A 21,355-nucleotide genomic window follows, 5' to 3' on the forward strand; every position below is an offset into this window, starting at 1 on the left:
TGTGTGTGTCGTTTATTATTGGAAACCAGCATTGATCGCAAAAACATGAGGAGGGCATGTGTTCGGTGTACTCTTGGTCTGTGCCAGGACCACCCACCCACTGGGCTTCCGTGGGTCAGTTCAGGACCACCCTCCCACTGGGCTGCCCTGGGTCTGTGCCAGGACCACCCACCCACTGGACCTCTGTGGATCAGTTCCAGGACCACCCTCCCACTGGGCTGTCCTGGGTCAGTGCCAGGACCACCCACCCTCTGAGCTGCCCTGGGTCAGTTCCAGGACTACACTCCCACTGGGCTGCCCTGGGTCAGTGCCAGGACCACCCACCCACCGGGCTGCCCTGGTTCTGTACCAGGATCACCCACCCACTGGGTTTCCTTGGGTCACAGATACATCACATTTCAGGCCCTTCTGCCCCACAAGCCATGCTGGCCAAATACACCACATTCAACTACAAACCCCGTCCGTTTTTGAAGTTCGGGAGGACACCAGAGCACCTGGAGGAAAGCAACGCAGATAAAGGGAAAATTTACAAATTTCTTACAGTTAGCGTTAGATTTGAACCCGGATCTCAGGCGCTGTAATTGTTGCAAGATGGTGGCGAGTCTTTGAAATCTCTCCATCAGACAGTGGGAGCAGTGTCTTTGAACTCTTCACATGGATTATTGATCAGCAAAGGTGTGAACAAATGCATTGTTAAGGGCCCTCCTGTAAACTTTCACCCACATTTCACCTCCCCATGTCACTACAGAGGATACAAATAGGTTTAGGATGAGAGGGAAGAGATTTAAGAGGGACCAGAGGGGAAACTTTTACACCTGAGAGTGGTCCATATCTGGAATGAGATTAGAACAGTACAGACCCTTCAGTTCACGATGTGATAACTGATGAAAACCTGCTCCATAACAATCTACTCCTTCCCTCCCTCACATCCAACTATCAGAGAATCTGCAGAGGAAGATACAATTTTGACTTTCACACACTATTTGGACAGATACATTGAGTGGAAATGTTGAAAAGAACATGAATCAAATGCAGGCAAATGGGCCTAGCCCAGAATGGCCACACTGGTCAGTATGGAGGAGTTGGGCCAAATGGCCTGTTCCATGCTCAGCAATCTCCTCACCTCTCTCAACAACCTGGGATTAAACCCCATTCAGTTCTGGAGACCAATAAACATCTTCAAGACCTTCAAGAACCTCAAACCTCCTCCTTTTTTTTTGAATATTTTAACCACCAAATAAAATTTACAATACAATTATCTAAAATAGCCTAATCCATTACACTTGTTCTTCTTTGGCTTGGCTTCGCAGACGAAGATTTATGGAGGGGTATGTCCACGTCAGCTGCAGGCTCGTTGGTGGCTGACAAGTCCGATGCGGGACAGGCAGACACGGTTGCAGCGGTTGCAAGGGCAAATTGGTTGGTTGGGGTTGGGTGTTGGGTTTTTCCTCCTTTGTCTTTTGTCAGTGAGGTGGGCTCTGCGGTCTTCTTCAAAGGAGGTTGCTGCCCGCCGAACTGTGAGGCGCCAAGATGCACGGTTTGAGGCGATGTCAGCCCACTGGTGATGGTCAATGTGGCAGGCACCAAGAGCTTGCCCCAAGAAAGAAGGAAAAAGATATAAGAAGGAAGACCGGAGATTGTCAAGAAAGTCCTTTTCCAGAAATCATATTTACCCTCAAATAAAGGAGGCTATGATTAAACTTTCATTCGAACACTCTGTAAATATGGGCACCATGTTTTCCAAAATAAGTGGTATCTATTACTTAAGCTGCATGTAATTTTCTCAAGTGGTCTACAACTACGAATTTCCCCAGTCCATCTCTCCATTCCTAAGTCTGTATCTAAGTTATAGCAATACATTTATTAGACACTGCTAAGGCAATTTTTACAAACTTTATTTGATACACATTTAATTTTAATATAGGTGTAGTACCTTTAATCTTTCTTTCTTTCTTTGGCTTGGCTTCGCGGACGAAGATTTATGGAGGGGGTAAAAAGTCCACGTCAGCTGCAGGCTCGTTTGTGGCTGACAAGTCCGATGCGGGACAGGCAGACACGATTGCAGCGGTTGCAAGGGAAAATTGGTTGGTTGGGGTTGGGTGTTGGGTTTTTCCTCCTTTGCCTTTTGTTCGTGAGGTGGGCTCTGCGGTCTTCTTCAAAGGAGGTTGCTGCCCGCCAAACTGTGAGGCGCCAAGATGCACGGTTTGAGGCGTTATCAGCCCACTGGCGGTGGTCAATGTGGCAGGCACCAAGAGATTTCTTTAGGCAGTCCTTGTACCTTTTCTTTGGTGCACCTCTGTCACGGTGGCCAGTGGAGAGCTCGCCATATAACAGGATCTTGGGAAGGCGATGGTCCTCCATTCTGGAGACGTGACCCATCCAGCGCAGCTGGATCTTCAGCAGCGTGGACTCGAGTACCTTTAATATTGCCTAACAGAAATAGCATTGAATCCTGCGGGAATTTGATCCCTGTTATTCGTTCTATTAAATTGCTCATCAAGCCAGAAAGGTTTTACTTTAGGACTCTGCCAAGTAGAATGCAAAAATGTACTGACCTCCTGTCCACTTCTGAAACACAAATCTGGTAATGTATCGTTCAATCTTTTACAAGGTAGGCTATAACTAAGGTAAAAAGTTATATTATACCAACCTGTATCTTACATTAATTATATTTGTCAGACTATCCCTACACAACTCCATCCAATTTTGCTCATCTATTTACCTATTCAAATCAACTTCCCATCTCTCTCTTGACTCACACATTCCTTCTTTAGAAGGAATACATTGCAGAGATAAATTTACATGTATTATTGGTACAAATCAACAATTCAACCTCCCTAAAATTTGGTCATGTCAAATTCATACCCAGTTTTTCATTTAGAAAGGCCTTTACTTGATAATAACCGACAAAGGTATTATCAGAAGTATTAAATTTATTCTTCATTTGTTCAAAAAAATTGACCTAACCTCCTCCTACTTGAGACCAACAATTCACCTCTGTCTGATTTCATGATCTTCAACGTCTTTCTCCTTGGTAAATCCCAATGCACATCTTGTACCTCAGAGTGCCACACAAAAGGTCGCAGACGCTGTGAGTGTGGTAATAACACAGGGATGCTGGAGGAACTCAGCAGGTCTGAGCATCCATAGGAGGCAACGATATATGTCTGACATTTTGGGCCTGGCCCTTCAAGGTATGGATAAAGCAGGCAGGTCTGAATAAAAGGGCAGGGAAGGATTACAAATCATAAACAAAAGGGTATGGAGGCCAGGAGAGAGAGGAAAGGGGGAGAATTGATAAGGGGAGGGGGAACAGTTTTTCTGTATGCAGGTACAGAGCCACAGGAAAGGAAACGGGAGAAGTTGGGGGTGGGGGGAGGCGAAGGGTTAGCTGATGAAAACCAGCTAAATCTATGCTAATGCCATCCGGTTGGAGGGTGCCCAGATGGAAGATCTGCTGCTCAGTATCTGAGGGGAGGGTAGAAAAAGGAATTTGTTTGATCACCAACTTTTATGCCTAGTTTCCCTGGCTTGGCTGGCAAATGTGAGCAACCTTACCATCAATGTCTATGAGCAGGCAGTCCGCAGTCATCTGGGCACCCTCTCTTGGCTTGAACATCCTGCACCTTGGCCTCACACTTGGGCACTCCATCAGCACAGATCCCAGATGCCTGTCACCATGCTATCCCATGGTGAGGCAGGGGGCAGGCCGGCAGGTATACATCCGGGATGTACCCGGGGCACCCTGTTTTTCTGGGCTGATGGTTGACGCCATGGATGTCATTCCTGCTCGTGTTCTCTTTTAACGGGTGCCACAAGTGTCTGTGTTGGATCCCTGTAACGATAGCCAGGAGGAGTCGGGACTGAAAGTTAGCCAAATTATGTTTTTAAATAAAAACTCTTGAAGCCCCCACCCCATGAAGTGTTTTTCTGTTAATGGGAATTCTGAGGTGACACAATATAAATACGATTCTTACTGTGGATTGATCAATGATGGTCTACTTATAAACTGTAACTTTGCAACTACACATTGTAATTATGAATCTATTATGTTTTTACACTGCCACTGCTTTCCAGGAATTATTCCCAAATTTCTGGAATGCAGACTGTGTAAAAAGATCATAATATTCCCATTCCGAAATTTTACCTCGTCCACCCCTAGATATTTTTACAGAACGCCTCCAGTCCAAACTGAACTGCCAGCGATCCGCAGCAAAGGGCCAATGAATAGGACGTATTGATGACACGATGATGTGTAAAGCGTGCGATGTTGCAGCACTCTTCTGTCTGCAGGATATTTTGGACATGAATGATTCACATCACTGACAACATCGCCACAGTGGCGCTGTACATCGCATGTAGGTTATATGTCACGGTCAACATCGATGCAATGGCGTCCCACGTCCAGCCTACATAAATACAGCACTTCAGGTATTCTGTCTAAACTCGCAGAGTGATACAGTTATTTGGAGGTTTGTGTGAACAGCCACTCTGGAAGGTAGGGAGACCCCTCAGAACAGGAAAAAAAAACATAGGTTCTATGTAAAAACCACATATAAATTGTAACTATGAATGTATAAATTATAATCTCCTTGTAGGATGACATCATCGATATAAACAGCAATTGACACCTCTGGAGGAAGTTGTATATGTTGTAAATTGCGGGAGATTTAACCATGGCAGATAGTGGTGCTTTGAACAGTGGAAGCGAGAGGGGGCAGACTTACTGAAGTGTCCATAGTCCACTGTCATGTACCATGTCCCATTCTTTTTGTGGACAGGCCAGACAGGACTGTTGAAGGGAGAGGCTGAGTTAGGTTGTAGGGATGGGGTGGGTCACTATCCATTGGGGTACAAGGACCAGAGGGGGTTACCCTTTAGCTTGTAGGGATCAGAGGGACTAACCCATTGGGGTGTGAAGACCGTAGTGGGTGTAGGGACTGGAGGGAGTCAAATTTTGGGGTGTAGGGACCGGAATGGGTTACCCATTGGGGTGTGTGGATTGGATGGGATTACTTGTTAGGGATGAGGGCCCAGTGTTGGGCTGGAGGTTGTTACCCATTAGGGTGTATGGACTGGAGGGGGTTACCTGTTGTGGTATAGGGGCAGTGATGTTCCTGTCAGGGTGAAGGGGTGGAGGGTTTATCCATCGAGGTGTCGAGATGGAGGGTTTACCCATCAAGGTTCAGAGACTGGAGGGGGTTAACCGTTGCGGAATAGGGAAGAAAAGTTTACCTATCAGGGTGTAAGGTTGGAGGGATTACCCGTTAAGGTGTAGGGATGGTTTGCCTGTCAGATGTAGGGGTTATCTATTGGGGTGTAGGCATGGAGGGCTTACTCATTGGGGTGTAGGAATTGGAGGGGTCTACCTATCGAGGTGTAGGGATGGAGGGGTTTCCCATTGGGGTGTAGGAATGGAGGCATTTACCCATCAGGGTGTAAGGATGGAAGCTTTTACCTGTTGGGGTGTAGGGATGGAGGGGTTTACCCATCAGATTGTAGGGATGGAGGGGTTAACCTGTCGGGGTGTAGGGATGGAGGATTTACCTATTGGGGTATAGGGATGGAGTGGTTTACCTATTGGGGTGTAGGAATGGAGGGTTTACCTGTCAGGGTGTAGGTATGGAGTGGTTTACCCATCAAGGTCAAGGGATGGAGGGTTTATCCCTCGAGGAGTAGTGTTGGAGGGATTACCTCTCGGAGTGTAGGGATGGGTGGGGTTTACTCTTCAAGATGTAGGGATGGAAGGGTTTACCCACCAGGGTGTAGAGATGGTTTACCTGCCAGGGTGCTGAGATGGAGGGGTTTACCTGTTGGGGTGCTGAGACAGAGTGTTGAATGGGTGCTACCATATCTGCTGAGCTCCTCCAGTATTTCTGTGATTCTACAGGGATCTGGTGGTGCCGTTTGGGTGTAGGGATGGGGGTGATCCGGTAGGGTTACAGGGAAAGATGGAGATTACTCAGGTTATTTGCTGCTTCAGGTTACTGACCCTTCTTCAGCCTGAGGAAATCACATGATGTATATAGTGACATCATCCAGCCCCTCTCACAAATTGGCTCCACAACCATTACCGTTGGCGGTGATCAGTCTGCTCTCGGCAGAACAGGGCCACACTAAAGCTGCCCCTCATCAACATGGCGACAAAGGCAGTCCTCACATGAGATGGTATATTCGCTTGCCCCACATCAAAATGGTTGCTGAGTTTGTTGCGACTATTGAAGGCGAAATCTGGCTCAGTCGCTACTCCGCAAGTGCCTTGCCTCCGATGTGTTCGATCACGACATTCATCGTTTAACCTTGACTCATGTGCCCTCATTCACGATCAGATTGACTTGTGGCCTCCTTCAATTTTACCAAGGTGCCCCGCGTTCAGAAGAGAATGACAATTTGAGTTTGATTGGCTGAGAAGACAAGCCTCTCCGCTACATGTTGCATGTGATGGAGGAGCTGGAGGTGGGCAGGACTGGAGTAGGGTGGAGGGGCTGGCAGTGGGTGGGGCTGAAGTAAGATGCAGGGCCTGGAGGTGGGCAGGGCTGGAGTAGAATGAGGGGCTGGAGTAGGATGGGTGGAGTTGGAGGGGGGATGGGCGGGATGAGGAGGATGGAAGGAAGGCAGGGCTGGAGCTGGGTGTGTCTGAGAAAGGGGCAGGAATAGAGGTGGGCAGAGCTGGAAGGGGTGGGCATGGCTGGAATACAAGAACGGGCAGAGTGAGGAGGAGGAGGAGGGGGATAGGGCTGGAGGAAGAGGTGGGCAGGGCTAGAATAGGATGGTGGGGCTGGTGGGTGGGGCTGGAGGGGTATTGGTGGGGCTTGAGGGGTGGGTAGGGCTGGAGGTGAGGCTAGGGAAGGAGGGTGAGGCTTGTAGAGGAAGGCAGGGCAGGAGATGAGTGGGGCTGAAGTAGGGGTGGGGCTGGAGGTGGGCAGGGCTAGGGAAAAGGTGTGCAGGATGAGGAGGGAGAGGCTGGAGTAGGAGGGCAAGGCTGGAGTAGGACGGCGGACTGTGGGAGGAGGGGCAGGGTGGGAGAGAGTGGGCAGAGGAAGGGGCTGAGCTGGAGGGGAGGTGGGTGGAAGAAAGTGAGTCACTGGTGTAAAGAGGGTGAATAACAGGATCAGGAGGTTGAGGCAAAACCACAGGTCAACAATCAGGAGACCAGGTTTCGTCAATTGCGTTGGTGAAATTGTGAATGAAATGTGTCCACCATCTGAACTCCAGTGAAATGTGAGTGACAGGACCAACATCGGAGCAGGATTCGAGCATGCGTGGCGTCAAAGTCCGAGTTAACCTCCAAGAGCAGGTTATGCAGCTGGTTCTCCTGGAGAGACCGAGAACCATTAAATTATCCTTGTTCATTAACCCTCTCATCCTTGGGATCATTCTCAAAAACCTCCTCTGGATGTTCTCCAGCACCAACACATCCTTCTTTGGATATGGAACTCAAAACAGCTCTAAATACTCCACTAACCAACTTACATCTTTGCTTTTGTATTCTGGTCCTCTTGAAACAAATGCTGATATTTTGCTTGCCTTCCTGACTGCTGGCTTAACCCTATACAGGGATTCCCAAGTCCCATTTCACCTTTGCTTTCTGAATTCTCCCCCCATTCAAACAATTGTCTGGGTCTCTTCCTTCTTCCACAGTGCACGACCATACTCTTCCCTGCAATGTATTCCATCTGCTACTTCTTTGCCCTTCTCTCTACCTGCATCTGTAGACTCACTTCTTCCTCAGCACCAGCCATCCTCTAACTAGCTTCAACTGCAAACTTGGCCTCAATGTTATCATCTAAATCATTATCATATAATGTGAAAAAATGTGGACCTAACATCTATCCCAGAGGGCACCGCTAGTCACCAGTAAAACTTGAAACCCAGCAGGTCAAATACTTTATAAAGCAAAGACTCCTCAGTGCCTCGATAATTGACTTTCACGGCGGCCCCGACGCCTTGGCCTCAAATTCTAGGCAGGGCCCTGGCCATCTGCCAATCGGAAGTTCCGATGCCTCAGCTGTGAGCTCTCACCTGAAGCCTCCTTCTCCTGCTTTATGCCTTCTTCCTTCCATTTGGACACCATCTTGGCAAGGTGCCCACTCTGGATCTTTTTATTTCCCATCGCTGCTGAGACATCAATCATCTTAACTTCACCATTCCTCTCTCTTATTCCAATCTCACCTCCTCTGAATGTTCTAGCCTCCACTCTCTCCACAACAATCCCAATCTCATGATCAAACCCGAAGTCAAGAATGGTGCTGCTGTGGTCTGGCGCACTGACCTCAACGTTGCCGAGGCCAGACGACAGCTCTCAGACACCTCCTCTTACTTACCCCTTCAACAGCACAAAAGAACATCCAGCCACCGTCTCATGTACCATTTTCTAACCTTATCACCTCTGGTCATCTCCCTCCCACCTCCTCCAACCTCGTTGTTTCCCATCCCCTCACTGCCTGGTTCTGTCTCCTACCCAAGATACACAAACCCAACTATTTGGGTAGACCCCATTGTTTCTGCATGCTCCTGCCCCACTGAATTAGTATCATCTTACATCAACACCATTTTTGTGTCCAAGGTCCAGTCCGTCCCTTCTTATATCTATGATACATCACATCCCCACCATCTCTTCAATGACTTCCAATTCCCTGAACTTGACCGCCTCATTTTCAATATGGATGGCCCAGTCTCTTTACACATCAATCCCTGATACAGAAGATCTCAAAGCCCTTCATTTCTTTCTTAATAAGAGACCTAACCAGTCCCTCAACACAACCCTCCTCAACCTGGCAAAACTTGTTCTCACTTTAATAACTTCTCCTTTGACCCATCCCACCTACTCCAAATCAAAGAAGTAGCCACAGGTACCTACATGGGTCCCAGCTATGCCTTCCTTTTTGTTGGTTTTGTGGAGCAACCCCTCTACTCTTCCTCTGCTACATTGACAACTACATCGTTGCAGCCTCATACACCCATGAAGAAGCTCATTAACTTTATTTACTTTGCAGCTAACTTTCACCCTGACCTCAAATTGACTTGGTCTATCGACCTCAAATTCACTTGGTCCATCTCCAGCAACACTCTCCCCTTTCTTGATCTCTTGACCTCCATCTCAGGAGATAACTTTCCACCAACATATTTTTAACTCCAACAACTACCTTGACTACACTTCTTCACACCCAGTCACCTGCAACAATTCTTTTCCTTTTTCTCAATTCCTTGTCGTTTCTCCTCCCAAAATGAGGTCCCCCAGTCCAGATTTTCCGAGATGTCCTTCTTCTTCCAAAATACCACTTCGCTTCTACCGCCATCAACTCAGCCCTTACCAGCATCTCCTCCATTTCCTGCTCATCTGCCCTGGCTCCCACTGCCCCTAGACACAACAAAAAACAGGATTGTCCACCCCATCAGCCTCCAAATCAAACTCCATCATTTCCATTACCAACAACATGAGCCCACCACCAGACACATCTTCCCTTCTTCACCTTCCATAGGGACCACTCCTGTCTCCCTCATCTACTCATTAATTCCCATTCATCACACTCTTTCCATCTTCCCCTGTGACCGCAGGAAGTGCCACACTTGCGCCAACACATCCTCCCTCCCAATCATTTGGGGCTCCGAACAGTCCTTCCAAGTCAGAATTGGAATTTACTGTCATGAACATGTCACGAAATTGGTTGATTTGCGGCAGTGTCACAGTGCAAACATCTGTATAAATGACATTTCAAAATAAATAGTGCAAGAGAAAGAAAAAGACAAAGTGAGCCTGCATTTCATTGAGAAATCTGATGGCAGTGGGGAAGAAGCTGTCCTTGTGCCGCTGGGTGCTTGTCTTCAGTTTCCTGTACCTTGTTCCCGATGGTTGCAGAGTGAAGAGGGCATGGCCTGGGTGGTGGGAGGATAGAGGCTGCTTTCTTCAGAGACTGCCTTTTGTAGATGTCCTCGATGGAGTGAAGACTGATGCACTTGAAGTTAACAACCCTCTGGAGTTATTTTCTGGCCTAAGCCTTGGCACCAGATTGCTCAAACCCAAAACATTGATTATCTATCCTTTACCTCCTATGCACACTGTGAGACCTGCTGAGTTCCTCCAGCATTTTGTGTGTTTATGACAATCATAGCATCTGCAGACTTTTGTGTTCCACTCCAAAACAGACTACATGCTATTGAAAGGCCTCGAGTAGCCTGCACTGACTGCTGGTACCCATTCCTCCTTACCATTACTCAGCTTCCTACCTTGTGCTTCCAAGGAGTGACTGCCTCACTGGAACTCTTATCTATCACCGCCTCAGCCTCTTGAATGATCCAGTGTTCATCCAGCTCCAGTTCCTTCACTCAGTTTGGACAGAGCTGCAGCCTGGTACACTTCTCGTAGGTGAAATTGTCCAGGACACTGGAGGTCTCCCTGATCTTCCACATCTTGGAAGAGGAGCAAACCTCAGCCCTGACTGTCATTCCCACTGTTCTCTCCATGTAATGAGGAAAAGACGCACCTGTCCTCATCCAAGAGTTCCGAGTCAGAGCTTGCACTGTCCCAGCACAGCTGCCCCTAAACACCCTCCCTGTGCTGACCTTGGTCTTCAGCTGCAGACCACCACCACCCCCCCCCCGCATTTTGAGCAGCACCCTCTCCCCTTTTCATCTCTTCCACCACTCCATATCCACAAACCTCTGCATCCCACCCCCTCTGCAACTCCCCCTCTCTGAACCAGCCCTCTCTGCACCTCAACTTCTGCTCCTCCCCACTTCTGCACCTACTCCTCCAGTGCACCTCCCCCCCATTTGCCCCTGCCCCACCTACACAAATGCTCCCACCTGAGCACCTCCACCAACCTCTGCACCTCCCCCCTCGAGCAACAGTCACAGCCAACACCTGTGCCTCTCCCTCACCTCTGCTCGCTGCAGCCCCTGGGGCCAAGCCCACTCTCATGGTGGTTGCTTCCCATCCTGTTCACCAGCTGATGTCGCATGAAGCACTCTATGTACTGGAGGTTACAGTAACATCTCTCACTGTGTCTTATCCCCGCCATGAAACTCACCCCAGCATTATTTTATCAAGGGACAGGCATGCCTTTACACTGGAGATCTGGGGTGAGCCATTGCACAGAGCTACAGATGCGTGTAGGTTAGGTTCATGGACTCCCAATCACCTGTCTTTTTTGCGAAGTGAGGGAGGTCACATCTGAAGGAGCTGCTCCTCAAGTTCTTGCTACATTTCAGTCCCACAGTCCTGATCTTCGGTCTCTCGGTGAGGAAGGGGGTGAGTCACTCGGAAGATCTCCTGGTTGATTTGCTCCTGGGCCTGGCCAAGTTGGCCATTCATGGGTCCAGGCAGCAGATAGTCAAGGGTTCATCCTGGGCTGTCTGCCTGCCCATCTTCCTGGATTATGTCTGTGCCCGTGTTCCTGGAGAAGGAGCATGTGGTATCCAACAGTACAATAGGGGATTTCACCACTTCAGCTAGCACCTCGTTCCATCCTGCTGCCACTCTCTGTGTGAAGAAATTCCCCCTCATGTTCCCCTAAACCTCTCCCCTTTCACCCTTAAACTATGTACTCTGGGTTGCATCCCACCTAACCTCAGTGGAAAATGCCTCCATGCATTGACTCTATACTCATCATAATTATAAATAGCTCCATCAAATCTCTTCTCATTCTTCTAGGCTCTTGGGTATAAAGTCCTAACCCATTTAACCTTTCCCTGTAACTCAGTTCTTCAAGTCCTAGTAAATCTTTCCTGTACTCATTCAATCTTATTGTTATCTTTCCTGTAATTAGGTGACCAAAACTGCACAGAATACTCCAGATTTAGCCTCACCAATATCTTATAAAACTTTACCATAATATCCCACTCCTATACTCAATACTTATGAAGGCCAGTGTGTCAATAGTTCTATTTACAACCCTAACGATATGTGACACCACTTCCAGGGAATTACGTGTCTGTATTCTCTGATTCCTCTCTTCTACCACACTCCTCAGTGCCCTACTATTTACTGTGTATGTGCTATTTTAATTTGTCCTTCCAAAATGCAACACCTCACATTTGTCTGCATTAAATTCCATCTGCTATTTTGAACTCCACTTTTGTAGCTGGTCCAATCCCTCTGCAAACCTTGATAATGGTGTGATCTGAAAATTTGCTGATCCAATTTATCCACTGGAGGTAACAAACATAATGACCCAGCACCCATCCTTCAGGTACACCACAGTCATAAAGCCAATGTCGAATCCAGTTTATTACCTCACCATGAATACCAAATGACTGAACCTTTCAGACTAATATCCCTAATATCCCATTGTGGGACCTTGTTATAAGCTTACTAAAGTGCCTGCAAATAACATTCACAGCCTTTCTTTCATCAACTTCCCTGGTAACCTCCTCGAAAAACTCAATAAGATTACAATAAGACTTGCGACCCATGCGACTTACGTTCATCTGCACATACTACTGAAAATTTTTTAAAATGTAAAAGTTACCTGGATTATGTTTTATTTGACAAACTATAATAGGGTTGCAGGACATGTAAGAGCCAAAATGTGCCTACTTACCTTGTTAGTCGATGTCCCAGGGTCTGTAGGCTGGGTGCAGCTATCTTGATTTCTATGCACGAGTCTTCAGTTGGCACATGTGCAGTGGGTGCGCATATTGGAGTTCAGTTGGCTCATGTGCCAACCAAAGACTAGCGCATGTGCACAGAATCAAGATGGTTGTGCACAGTCTACAGACCCCAGGACACCAACTAACGAAGTAACCGTGGACCAGAAAGATTCGCCACGGATGATTGACAAATTCAGGAAGCTTTAAGTTGTTATTGTCAAATCTACAATGAAAAAAAGATTTGATTACAAAGTTTGCTTTGTGGCGGCCCTTTGGAGCTCCCCCACAAAATGAAGGACGAACGCGACAATCCAGCAGGCTGCACAAGGCCCGCAGCACTGCTCTCCAATTGGCCACTACCAAAAGAGCTTAACTGGCCTTTCAGGGAAAGCGGATCACAAACAGAACACGCCCCTCAGCTTGAGAATAAAAGCAGTGCTGTGAGCCCAACAAAACTCAGTGTTAACTACACTCAACTGGGTTCTTTCTGGGAACAGTGTGTTCTTTCTGAGCTAACCTACATACAGCTATAACTTCTCCTGTGCTTTTGGCTCTGCAGAGCCATAGCTTGTAGCAGCTAGCTACAGCTTTAAGATTTCGGTACTCTATTTAGGCAGGCAAAATTCTGACATGTCTGTTTCGAGATATGACCAATCCTTCAGTCCCAATTACGGTCATAACCTGTAGTTAAACACCTACTAAGCAAAAGCCACGTTGACTATCCCTAATCAGTCAATGACGATCCAAATACTTGTATATCCAATCTCTTATTACACCTGCCAATACCAGTCCCTACCACTAATTACAGGCTCATCGGCCTATAATTTCCTGGATTATTTTTGGAGCCTTTTTTTTAAACAAAGGAACAATATGAACTTCTCTTCTAAGGACATTTTAAATATATCTGCCAAGGCCCCTGTAATTTCTGCACTAGCTTCCCTCAGGCCCTGAGGATTTATCTGGCTTTATTCTCTTTAAGACAGCATTTCTGCAGATAGACACGTACAAAGATTTTCGGAAAGCATACAGTATATTTCAATAATTTATTTGTTATGTACATACATTGAATGAAATTGCAACAAGTCTCTGCAGAATTTATACCTGCAGCCCAGTTACACAACTGTCATCTCCAAAGAAGTACATTGTTGGTGAGGGAGATCCTACCTGGGTCAGGGGTGTTTGTTGAGGGAGACACCCCCTGGGTAGGGGTGATTGATGAGGGAGAATCTCCTTGGGCCAGCGAGTGTTTGATGAGGAGATGCTTCCTGGGTCAGGGGGTATAACCTTCACAGATTGTGGGAGAAACAGATGTATGGGGATGTGGGGTGAGATGCTCCCTGTTGGATGCTGGTCACTGAGGACTCATTGCTCCTTCCTCACGTAGACGGCACATGGACAGGTTCCACATCTGCCCTGCCTGTGCCGAACCACACGCACACTCACTCACTGCAATTCATTTATCCCCTCCGGTTTTCCACATCATCTACATGCCTGTGGCAATTCTCAGTGGCCTATTAACCATCCAGCTGCACACCGCTAGTGGTGGGAATGGATCTGACACACACCCTGGGGTAACCCATGCAGTCATGTGGTGGAATGGACAGTGCCAGGGGTCAGGATGGGACAGTGTAGGAAGGATCCTGAGCACACTGTTCATAGTTCTTGTCTCCATATATCTGGGTTAGACCACACCAGAGCACTGTGCACTGTTCCTATCTCTGTATAACAGGGCCAGACTGCACCAAGAGCACTGAGCTCAGTTTCCATCTTTGAATATCTGCACTGGGAGCTCCATGAATAGTTCTTGTTGTCCGTATCCCTGGGTCAGACCACACCAGGAGCACTGTGAACAGTTCCTGTCCCTGTATCCCTGGGTCAGACCAAACTGGGAGGACTGTGCATAGTTCCCATCTCTGTATCCCTGGGCCAGACCACACCAGGAGTTCCCTTCTCTGTATCTCTGGGCCAGACCACACCAGGAGTTCTCTTCTCTGTATCTCAGGGCCAGACCACACCAGGAGTTCCCTTCTCTGTATCTCTGGGTCTCACACACAAACCATATTGTCATATTTTCTGCTTGTGATATGATTCCACCTCCTTCATTGTTTCCTCTCCACAGACCCAGACTCAGTGAGAACATCACATTGGTAGAGAACCGAATGATTAGACCCCAGGCCAGGATTCAGGATGGGAGTAGGCTGCTCACCTCAACAGAGTTTTCTGGAACACTTCCACAGTAAATTCAATGATAACCCAGAGAACTGTGGGCACCATAGAAATGCTGAGAACTGTGGTAACTGTGTTAGCATGATAACCATGGGCACTGTGGCCACCCTGCTAACCTGGGGAACTGTGGACACTGTGGTAACCCTGGTAACAGTAAACACCAGGGTCACACCACAGGCAGGCCAATTACCAGGAGAACCATGTGCACCGTGGGCTTCATTAGAACTATGGTGACCATGGTAACCCTGGGCACAGCAGGCACCCTGGGAAACACTGCCACCACCCATGGTAACTGTGGGCACTGTGGTAACCTGGGATACGGTGGGCGTTCTCTCAGGGATCTCAGTGTGGGTCTGGACTGGGTCCAGTGTTCCCCTATGAGGTGTGACCCGTAACCCATACCCCTGCATTAACACACTGTCACGGTGAAGCCGTACTGCAACTTATTCTTCAGGTGGTCGATGAAGGCTCCAAGGGCAAGGGTGAGAGGCAAAGGGGCAAGCCTCTTCTCTAGGGCTGCGCCCACCACCCAGTTACTGTCCAGCGAGCCTGCTTGGGGGACGGAGGAGGCTGGGATTAGAACAGAGACCCATCATCCCACAGTGGCACAATGAATCCTATCCCTTGTCTCTCCCTACCCCTCACTGACTGTCTCCCCTCCCCCTCTCTGGCCACCTGTGTCCCCCCTCCCCCTCACTGGCTCTGTTTCCCCTCTCCCTCATTGGCTGTCTGTGTGTCCTCTCCCCCTCATTGGCTGTCTGTGTGTCCTCTCCGCCTCATTGACCAACTGTGTGCCCCATGCCCCTCACTGATCGTTTGTGTGTCCCCCTCATTGACTGTCTGTTATCCCTCCCCTCACTGACCGTCTGTGTCTTGCCTCCCCATCAATGACCGTCTGTGACTTCCTTCCCCCTCATTGACCATCTGTGTCTTCTCTCCCCCTAAATGACTGTGCGTCTTCTCCTCACTGACCATCTGTGTCTTCCCTCCCCCTCACTGACCGTCTGTGTCTCCCCTCCCCCTCACTGACCATCTGTGTCTTCTCTCCCCCTAACTGACTGTGCGTCTCCCCCTCACTGACCATCTGTGTCTTCCCTCCCCCTCACTGACCGTCTGTGTCTCCCCTCCCCTTCACTGACCATCTGTGTCTTCTCTCCCCCTAACTGACTGTGCGTCTATCCCTCACTGACCGTCTGTGTCTTCCCTCCCCTTCACTGACCGTCTGTGTCTCGCCTCCCCCTCACTTACCGTCTGTGTCTCCCCTCCCCCTCACTGACCGTCTGTGTCTCCCCTCCCCCTCACTGACCGTCTGTGTCTCCCCTCCCCCTCACTGACCGTCTGTGTCTCCCCTCCCCCTCACTGGCCGTCTGTGTCTCCCCTCCCCCTCACTGACCGTCTGTGTCTCCCCTCCCCCTCACTGACCGTCTGTGTCTCCCCTCCCACTCACTGACCATCTGTGTCTCCCCTCATCCTCACTGACCGTCTGTGTCTCCCCTCATCCTCACTGACCATATGTGTCTTCTCTCCCCCTAACTGACTGTGCGTCTCCCCCTCACTGACCGTCTGTGTCTTCCCTCCCCCTCACTGACCATCTGTGTCTTCCCTCCCCCTCACTGACCGTCTGCGTCTCCCCTCCCCCTCACTGACCGTTTGTGTCTCTTCTCCCCCTCACTGACCGTCTGTGTCTCCCCTCATCCTCACTGACCATCTGTGTCTTCTCTTCCCCTAACTGACTGTGCGTCTCCCCCTCACTGACCGTCTGTGTCTTGCCTCCCTCTCACTGACCGTCTGTGTCTTCCCTCCCCCTCACTGACCGTCTGTGTCTTCCCACCTCCTCACTGACCGTCTGTGTCTTCCCTCCCCATCACTGACCGTCTGTGTCTCCCCTCCCCCTCACTGACCATCTGTGTCTCCCCTCCCCCTCACTGACCGTCTGTGTCTCCCCTCCCCCTCACTGACCGTCTATGTCTCCCCTCATCCTCATTCTTCCTCTGAAACGCACTGTCTGTTTCCATTTTCTATCGGGTTCCAATTGCAGCTTTACCCTGCCTGCCCCAATTCCACCATCCCCACACCTACTCGTCCCTCCCCCTCCTGCACCTCCCCCACCTGTCCCCTCCCCCTCCACCACCATCTGCCCCTCCCTAGCCTGGCCTTTCCATGCCTTCCCCTCTCCTGATGTCTCTGTCCGAATGGGCCTCACCTCTGAACAGAGCGTTGGCTTTCGGGATGTCGAGCTGGTATCCAAATGAGAATGTTGTCTCCTGGGTCTGGGTGCTGGCTTCAAACCCCACTCCCACTTGTACCTGTGGGGTAGACGGCCCGCCATCAGTGTCCCGCAACCAGTGAGTGAGGATGTGGGGGCTATCGGGGGGAGGGTCCCAAATCCCCGACACACCCCTCACCTCACCTGCATACCCCCATACCTGCATACACACAGTCCTAGTCCTACAAATTTGCAAACATAGGCCTACACATGTACACTCACACAGGACAACACACGCACTTTTGCAGACTCACACACAAGCTTACACACACTCACACACACAAACCCACTCACACAGACACAACTACACATGCATTCATACACAAATAGTCGCGCGCGCACACACATACACACACACACACTCCTAAGCACACATACAGATCTATACACACTCAGACTCACACAGAAGCCTACACACACATTCATACACACAAGTATGCACACAAACACACACATGGACAGGCCAAAATGCAGAGTCATGCACACATGATCGCCCTTCCAGTCGAACGGAGACACGATTCCTTGATGCACCCATCACCTGATCATTGGCGCGATGGTAGTAGGTAGCATGGGCTCCCCCTCGCCCGATGTTCAAGGTGCCAATCCATTGAGAGGCTGAGAACACAGAGAGACACCTTCAATGTAACACAAACACTGTCCCACACAACATCAACACACCCCTCACTGTAACACTAAGACAACCCTCACTATAATACTGATGCACCGCATACTGTAACATTGACATTACCTCACTGTAACACCGTCACATCCCTTGATATAACACCACCATAACTGACCCACCCCTCTCTGTAATAGTGACGCAGCCCACACTGTAACATGGAGTCACTCAAAACTGTGAAACCAACACCCTCCCACTGTAACACCGACACTCCCACCATAGCACCCACATATCCCTGACTGTAACATGGACACACACCCCCACTGTAAAACCAACACACTCCCCAGTACAAAAACACAGCCCATCATAACACACACTAATCAATGAAAGTAAATACATCGAAGTAAAACTAACGTAGACCATCGTAATACTGGAAAACCTCACTGTAGCACAGACAATGCCCATCTCAATGGCAGCACATACGTCTGTAACACCGACAAAGGCCATCGCAAAACAAACACACCCATTGTAACACAGATCCACCCCACACTGTAGAAGACACACGCCCACTGTAACACAGATCCATCCCTCACTGAAGGAGACACATTCCCACTATAACAAAGATCGACCCCTCACTGTAGAAGACACACACCCACTGTCACACAGATCCACGCCTCACTGTAGAAGACACACTCCCACTGTAACACAGATCCACCCCTCACTGAAGAAGACGCACTCCCACTGTGACAGATCCACCCCTCACTGAAGAAGACGCACTCCCACTGTAACACAGATCCACCCCTCACTGAAGAAGTCGCACTCCCACTGTGACAGATCCACCCCTCACTGTAGAAGACAACCCCCCACTGTAACATAGATCCACACCTCGCAATAGAAGACACACTCCCCCTGCAACAGGGCACCCCTCAGTATAGAAGACACCCGCCCACTGTGACACAGATCCACGCCTCACTGATGAAGACACACTCCCACTGTAACAGATCCACCCCTCATTGTGAAGACACCCACCCCCCACTGTAACACAGATAAGCACCTCACTGGAGAAGACACACTCCCATTGTAACAGATCAAACACTCACTGTAGAAAACACACTCCCACTGTAACAGATCCACCCCTCACTGTAGAAGACGCCCCCACTGTAACACAGATCCACCCCTCACTGTAGAAGACACACTCCCACTGTAACACAGATCCACCCATCACTGTAGAAGATACACTCCCACTTCAACAGATCCACCCCACACTGTAGAAGACACACTCCCACTGTAACAAAGATCCCCCCTCACTGTAGAAGACACACTCCCACTGTAATGCAGATCCACCCCTCACTCGAGAAGACACACTCCCACTGTAACAGATCCAACCCACATTGGAGAAGACACACTACGACTGTAACACAGAGTCACCCTCACTGTAGAAGACACACTCCCACTGTAACACAGATCCATCTCTCACTGGAGAAGACACACTCCCACAGTAACTCAGAGCCACCCATCAATGAAGAAGACACCACCACTGTTACACAGATCCACCTCTCAGTGTAGAAGACACACTCCCACTGTAACAGATGCACCCTTCATTGTCGAAGACACACTACGACTGTAACACAGAGCCACCCACATTGTACAAGACACACTCCCACTGTAACATAGAGCCACCCCTCAATGCAGAAGACACATTCCCACTGTAACAGATCCTCCATTCACTGTAGAAGACACACTCCCAGTATAATACAGAATCACCCCTCACTGTAGAAAACACACTCCCACTGTAACACAGATCCACCTCTCACTTTAGAAAACACAGTCCCACTGTAACAGAGCCACCCCTCACTGTAGAAGACGCCCACACTGTAACACAGACCCACCTCTCACTGTAGAAGACACACTCCCACTGTAACACAGATCCACGCCTCAATGCAGGAGATACACTCCCAATGCCACAGATCCTCCCCTCACTGTAGAAGACACACTCCCACGGTAACACAGATCCACCCCTCACTGGAGAAGACACACTCCCACTGTAACACAGATCCACACCTCACTGCAGGAGATACACTCCCACTGCAACAGATCCTCCCCTCACTGTAGAAGACACACTCCCACGGTAACACAGACCCACCCCTCACTGTAGAAGACACACTCCCACTGCAACACAGATCCACACCTCTCTGCAGGAGATACACACCCACTGCAACAGATCCTCCCCTCACTGTAGAAGACACACTCCCACTGTAACACAGATCCACACCTCACTGCAGGAGATACACTCCCACTGCAACAGATCCTCCCCTCACTGTAGAAGATACACTCCCACTGTAACAGATACAACCATCACTGTACAAGACACACTACCACAGTAACACAGATCCATCCCTCACTGTTGAAACAGCCCCACTGAAACACAGATCCCACCCTCACTGTAGAAGACAACCCCCCACTGTAACACAGATTCACCCCTCACAGTAGAAGACAATCTCCCAATGTAACAGATCCCCCCTCACTGTAGAAGACACATTCCCACTGTAACAAATCCACCCTTCATTTTCGAAGACACACTACGACTGTAATACAGAGCACCCACATTGTACAATACACACTCCCACTGTAACATAGAGCCACCCCTCGATGCAGAAGACACATTCCCACTGTAACAGATCCTCCCCTCACTACAGAAGAAACCCTCCCACTGTAACAGATCCAACCATCACTGTACAAGACACACTACCACAGTAACACAGATCCATCCCTCACTGTTGAAACAGCCCCCACTGTAACACAATTTCACCCCTCACTGTAGAAGACACACACAGGTCCACGCCTCACTGTAGAAGACACACTCCCACTGTAACAGATCCACCCCTCACTGGAGAAGACACACTCCCACTGTAACACAGATCCACCATCACTGTAGAAGATACACTCCCACTGTAACAGATCCACCCGTCATTGTAGAAGAGACATTCCCACTGTAACAGATAGTCCCGTCACTGTAGAAGACACACTCCCACTGTAACAGATAGTCCCGTCACTGTAGAAGATACACTCCCACTGTAACAGATCCACCCGTCATTGTAGAAGAGACATTCCCACTGTAACAGATAGTCCCGTCACTGTAGAAGACACACTCCCACTGTAACAGATCCACCCGTCACTGTAGAAGACACACTACCAAGTAATACAGATCCATCCCTCACTGATGAAACAGCCCCCACTGTAACACAGATCCACCCTCACTGTAGAAGATGCACTCCCACTGTAACACAGATCCACCTCTCACTGTAGAAGAAACACTCCCACTGTAACAGATCCACCCATCACTGTAGAAGAAACACTCCCACTGTAACGCAGATCCACCCATCACTGTACAAGAAAAACTCCCACTGTAACACAGATCCACCTCTCACTGTAGAAGATACACTCCCACTGTAACAGATACTCCCCTCACTGTAGAAGACACACTCCCACTGTAATACAGATCCACCTCTCAATGTAGAAGACACACTCCCACTGTTACAGATCCACCCATCACTGTAGAAGACACACTCCCACAGTAACTCAGAGCCACCTCTCACTGTAGAAGACACACTCCCACTGTAAAAGATCCTCCACTCACTGTAGAAGACACACTC

General features: G+C 49.1%; 1 protein-coding gene across 5 annotated transcripts in view; it reads right to left on the reverse strand.

Annotated features, from left to right (window-relative positions):
• Positions 1–13,620: 13,620 nt before the first annotated feature.
• LOC138764813 (mitochondrial import receptor subunit TOM40B-like) overlaps positions 13,621–21,355 on the reverse strand; it is a 154,589-nt gene continuing 146,854 nt past the window's right edge. For 3 of the 5 annotated variants that reach the window (XM_069941129.1, XM_069941127.1, XM_069941125.1), the window contains 3 exons: positions 17,622–17,698; positions 17,021–17,123; positions 13,621–15,369 (listed from right to left, as the gene is read on the reverse strand). In XM_069941129.1, the coding sequence (XP_069797230.1) occupies positions 15,227–15,369; positions 17,021–17,123; positions 17,622–17,698 (323 nt within the window). In that variant the 3' untranslated portion in view covers positions 13,621–15,226. The remainder of the gene's footprint in view (positions 15,370–17,020; positions 17,124–17,621; positions 17,699–21,355) is intronic. The other 2 variants (XM_069941128.1, XM_069941126.1) reach the window with 1 other exon arrangement.

Source organism: Narcine bancroftii, chromosome 5, assembly GCF_036971445.1.
Source record: "Narcine bancroftii isolate sNarBan1 chromosome 5, sNarBan1.hap1, whole genome shotgun sequence".
Classification (NCBI taxonomy): Eukaryota; Metazoa; Chordata; class Chondrichthyes; order Torpediniformes; family Narcinidae; genus Narcine; species Narcine bancroftii.